General features: G+C 40.0%; 1 protein-coding gene across 1 annotated transcript; it reads left to right on the forward strand.

Annotated features, from left to right (window-relative positions):
* The first annotated feature begins 1,566 nt into the window (after positions 1-1,566).
* On the forward strand, positions 1,567-2,990 carry LOC111389993 (HEAT repeat-containing protein 6-like). Its single transcript, XM_023014981.1, has 3 exons — positions 1,567-1,821; positions 1,926-1,999; positions 2,874-2,990. Exons 1-3 carry the CDS (start codon positions 1,666-1,668, stop codon positions 2,986-2,988), a joined length of 345 nt encoding a protein of 114 aa, XP_022870749.1. The 5' UTR covers positions 1,567-1,665; the 3' UTR covers positions 2,989-2,990.
* The last annotated feature ends 1,941 nt before the right edge of the window (positions 2,991-4,931 follow it).

Here is a 4,931-nt window from a genome sequence, read left to right on the forward strand (position 1 = left end):
CACTCACGCCTACTCCGGCATAACCCAATAAACTGCATAATAATTGAGAAGCAAATAATGATTCAAAGTTCACCTTGCAATGCAGAAACTAGTAAATATCATCTTCCCACTTTCCTTACACTTAAAATACGAGCCAACACAAAATTTTCTTTAAAAATTAGCTGTAAAATCAGTCATTATTGGAGCAGTCCGGGTAAATATGAAACTTTTTGGGGCTTTACTACACTGGATCGCTTTACACATTAAAGACAAACTTTCTTGAAAAGCAAAAACTAATAAGCTGAAGAGAAAGTAAAGTAATTTAACTGGGACTACAGTGTCAATAAGATTCCCTGTAACTTGGTGTGGCGATCAACCGTTGAAGGTAGGATTTCCTTCTTTGCACCGCATTTCTTTAGTGCCTTCTGCTATGGTGAGTGATGTACTAGCCATTCATAATGGGAATTACAGCTGGAATATTATTTTTGAGAGGAGTCTACAGGATTGGGAGTTGGATGGTTATTAGTTGTTTTTGACATCTCTACATAAGGTACAAATTCGAGTAGGAGAGGGTGATTGTAGCAGGTAGAAGTTGGCACGAGATGGTATTTTTTCTGTTCGCACTTATTTTAGATCCCTTTTGGGACCTATGGAGAGTTCATTCCCCTGGAAGCTGGTGTGACAAAGCAAATATTCTCCACGGGTAGCATTCTTATTGTTGACGGTTGTGAGGCGGTAGGTGTCAACGGTGGATAATCTTCGATGAAAAGGCTTTTATGTAACCGAGTGGTGATATATGTGCAAAAGGGATGGAGAGACGGTAGACCACTTGTTCATTCATTGTGATGGTGTTCGTTGGCTTTGGAACAATATCTTGGCTTCTCAATCTATGATTTGGGTGCTGTCTAGGGGAATAGAGGGCGTATTGCAGGCATGGAGGGGAAAATTTCGTGATAAGGATAGCAAACTTGTATGGAACCTTATCTCGGGATGCATGGCATGGTGTTTTTGGAGAGAAAGGAACAACTGTTGTCTCGAAGACCAAACAAAGACAATAGCGCAGATTAGGGAAATGTTTTATTTGACTTTGTATAATTGGTTTAATGTCGCGGCTAAAAATTCTATAGAAGGGTTGCCTAATTTCATGTTGTTCCTCTCTTGTTTAAAGTGATTATACACATCCTGTGTAATCTATTTTAATTAATGAAATTCTGATTGCATACTTCTTCCTTTTCAGATCAGTAGGAAGGTGTGCATGTTCTTTTAGATATTTCTATCAATGTGGGAGGATTTTGTATCTTCTCTCTGTTTTTCTTAGTCTCATAAGGTTTTATGTTTTACTGGACTTCAATTATGGTTAAAGCTTATCTAAAACTTAAATTATTAGTTATTCCTTAGCATTAAGTTGATTTTGCTCATTTACATGCTTGTGCAAGCTGTTGATCTCGTTCTATAAATTAATCCATTTTTGTGTTCTAGATTAGATAATCTTTCCCTACAAGTATGCTTTTTGGTACATCTCTTAACTATTCCCCCCCCCCCCCCTCCCCCGGGGGTTTTGCTTGTTTTACTTGATGAATTTCTTTGGTGCAGGTCAAAGCAAATGCTGTTAGAGCTCTGGGGAATCTTGCACGATTTGTTCAATTTACAAACCAACTAACTGCGCGTAGAGAGCCCATTGATTGCATGGCCTCGACGCTAATAGATGATGGCCAAAATTTGTCGAAGGATGATCTGAACGAAAGGTCAGATTCTTTCCGGTCAGCATCTTCAGGGAATTTCCATTGGCTTGGAAAGATGGTGCAGGCATTTCTTTCTTGTGTGACAACTGGAAATGTTAAGGTTTTTTGGTCTCCTCATCTCCCTTTCCAGCTTAAAGACAATGATAAGAAGCTGAAACTTTACATTATATATATATAATTTTCTTATTTGGGCTTTGCTAACAGGTTCAGTGGAACGTCTGTCACGCATTGAGCAATTTATTTTCCAATAAGACTTTGAAACTGCAAGACATGAATTGGTAAGGATTCTGTTTCTCGTCTTTCACATACTAAATTTGTTTCTTTTTCTGGGAGAAAGATTGGAGCAACGGCTGGAAACCTGTTGATGAGCTCCTATGTAATGCTGGAATGTTGGCTTTGATAAAGAAGAAAATATGGCACATTAGTTTACTGATAGAAGAAAAGATACATTAGGGAGGACACGGCATCCTCAGTTACACAAGTCTGAAGCAAAAAGAAACGTATCAAGCTTTTCTGTGTCTATGTAGCTGTGCTGACCTCTAAACAGCCGAGTGCCTTGACATGATAGGACATTATTGGTTCTACAACAGGGTCATAAATGGTTAGAGTCTTCTTCTCCAAGGACGAATGGTCATAAAAGGAATAGGTGCTTGAAAACTGACAAAGACTGAAGAAGAATGCATGCATGAATACATACCAGCGATCAAGATTCCAGACTATAGAGAATGTACACCTATTTTCGTATACTGTCAAAGGTTTTTTACAACCATATATACAGCTGAAAATACATAGAAAAAGGAAAATAATCATCTAAAATCTTTCATAATTACCGGCAAAACAAATCATAAAATTCTGTGCTGAAGACTAGGAAAACTCCCTAAAATGCATCAGTCAAATCAGCAAATAATTAAACAATTTTGACTTTATATGTAAAGTAATTCCTTTTAGACTCGTCAACACGGACCTTCTGATCAGGAGTATATGCAATCTAACTGATGTCTTAACTTGGTTTCATCTCTAGAATTATATCTGCAAAAATCTCTTCCGTATATTTTGCTTCTTGGTTTTTGTTTTGAGGCATCTTTTCCCCGATATGCTATTGTTTCTCTTGATTTAGTTACATATAGTTTCAGATGTGTTCTAATTATGCAGGGCTCCTTCTGTTTTTAGTATCCTCTTGCTGCTGCTTCGTGATTCTTCTAATTTCAAAATCAGGATACAAGCTGCTGCTGCTCTGGCTGTTCCAGAAAGTATAAATGGTGAATGACTGAATAATTGTGGTTCTTTTATGATTGTCATGGCTAATATTTCGTTTTGGTTGTCTTAATGCAACAATTGTTGAACCGTGTTACCAAACTCCTTTCTTTACCTAGAGAGCTTCCTTCCATTCATGACTTCCCGGGTCCCCCCTACTTTCTAGCTACATTCTTACTTTTCTTGTGAATATATTTGTTTTGTTGAAATTGTTGAGACAATGGTTGGTAAACATTGGAGAGAAGAAGATAATAGTCTTCGTCTCCTCTACTTTCATTATATAGAAAAGGCAAGAGTACCAAGTATGAAAATTTCGTAAAATTAAATAAGCATAATAAATCACAATTATACTCTTGTCCGATATACATGATTCCTGATTTATTTCTTTCCTGAACACTCCCCGTAAGCAAGAAATGCCTCTGGCAAAATTTCGAGTTTTTTTTTTTTTTTACTTACTAGTTTTCTCTCTCCCCGATGGAATTCCCCTCCCTAACATCCAAACCCAACACCCAACCCCATAACCAGTAGCCGACTTCCCAAACACCCCCGACCCTTGTCAACGTCGACGACAGCAATATCGCGTCATCCGACGAACCCCTAAACAGTGACCCACGCCACATACTAAACTACACAAGTAGGCGGCGGCCCTAGGTGGAAATCCTAGCACCGGTGCCCTAACCAGGGAAAAATGACAACAAAGTTTTGTTTGGATGGAGCAACAACACTAGTTGCCGACGAAACTGGTGGAAGAAAAGGAACAATTGGTAGTAGACCTTAGATCCAGCAAGCTCCGGTCGCCTTCCTATTGAACGCGCTTGACTGACAAGCTGCGCAGGTGTTTTTGGCTAGGGAGCTTTTGGTTCGAGGATCACGGAGCGGCGTGTCAGCCACGTGCTGTCGTCGAAAAACCATGATGATTGCTAGAATATCTATAGACCACTCATGATGCCTGTTTTGCCGTCTAATTTTTCGTTTACACATTATCAGGGGAGGAAGGAAGTGGATGCATACAGTGTGGTCTTCAATCATCATTTTCGAGTGGAGGTAAAGCAATTTTTGTTAACAATCTTGGTGTTGTTAGGATGACTGAGTGGGGCTCGAAGATATCGAACGCAATCTGTATGGGAAGATTCGGCGCACTTTGGATGGTGAATATGGTGGACAAGTTGAGGGTGACTAGTAGGTTTGAGGGTTTCGTCTCTAGGTTCAATGAATCTTCAAGAGCTTTCTTGGCGCAACGATGTGTGAACAGTCGCGATAAGTACTTGATAGCACAGTATGGGGATAGGCATCGGAAGGAAGTTGTGATGGTGTCGGAAGGTGTGAATGGAGATGGATGGGCATCAATCTCGCAAGTGTTCTAGGCAGTAGTTAATTCATTTGTTGCTAGAGATAAGGCCAAACGTCATTCAGTGAACGAACGAAGTTGACAAGGGATGACCTATGCCGAAGTTACAGCAAACATACAGGCCTCGCAGAATTTTGATCAAAGGGTGCTAATGAGAAAGGAGAAGGTAGTTACTGTGTGTGAAGATGAAGGTAATAGTATGATGCCTAAGTCTATGGCAGCATATGTAGAAGGCTTAGATGATGGTTTATTGAATATCGTGGAAATAAGGGCTCGTATCCAGTCGTTGAAAGGGGAGATCGATGAATTAATTAGGCTTGCAGGATGTGGGTCTGTAGGGGATCCTAAGATGCTTTGTTACAAGTGTAGGATGGGCGTGGATGAAAAATTCTCGACACCGGAAAATAAGGTGGATAATAGCTCAGGGACTGAAGCAAATCGGGAGGTGGGATCTTGGCGGAATAAAGGGGAGCCGAATATGGCGAATTTGGAGTTGGAGACACTGGGGTTGATGAACATGACGTCGTCAGCTGATGAACTACTAACAATTGAGCAAGAGCAAGTGACGGGACATGTATTGGCAGATGGATCAATCTCTACAATACTGA

The sequence above is a fragment of the Olea europaea genome, unplaced genomic scaffold (assembly GCF_002742605.1).
Source record: "Olea europaea var. sylvestris unplaced genomic scaffold, O_europaea_v1 scaffold6369, whole genome shotgun sequence".
NCBI classification, from domain to species: domain Eukaryota; kingdom Viridiplantae; phylum Streptophyta; class Magnoliopsida; order Lamiales; family Oleaceae; genus Olea; species Olea europaea.

What these genes read in the sequence shown, in the direction of transcription:
- LOC111389993 (XM_023014981.1), top strand. Translation starts at nt 1,666, where the DNA reads ATGGCCTCGACGCTAATAGATGATGGCCAAAATTTGTCGAAGGATGAT. An exon ending in TGACAACTGGAAATGTTAAG is followed by an intron (nt 1,822 to 1,925) that starts GTTTTTTGGTCT and finishes CTTTGCTAACAG; the next exon opens with GTTCAGTGGAACGTCTGTCA. An exon ending in AAACTGCAAGACATGAATTG is followed by an intron (nt 2,000 to 2,873) that starts GTAAGGATTCTG and finishes CTAATTATGCAG; the next exon opens with GGCTCCTTCTGTTTTTAGTA.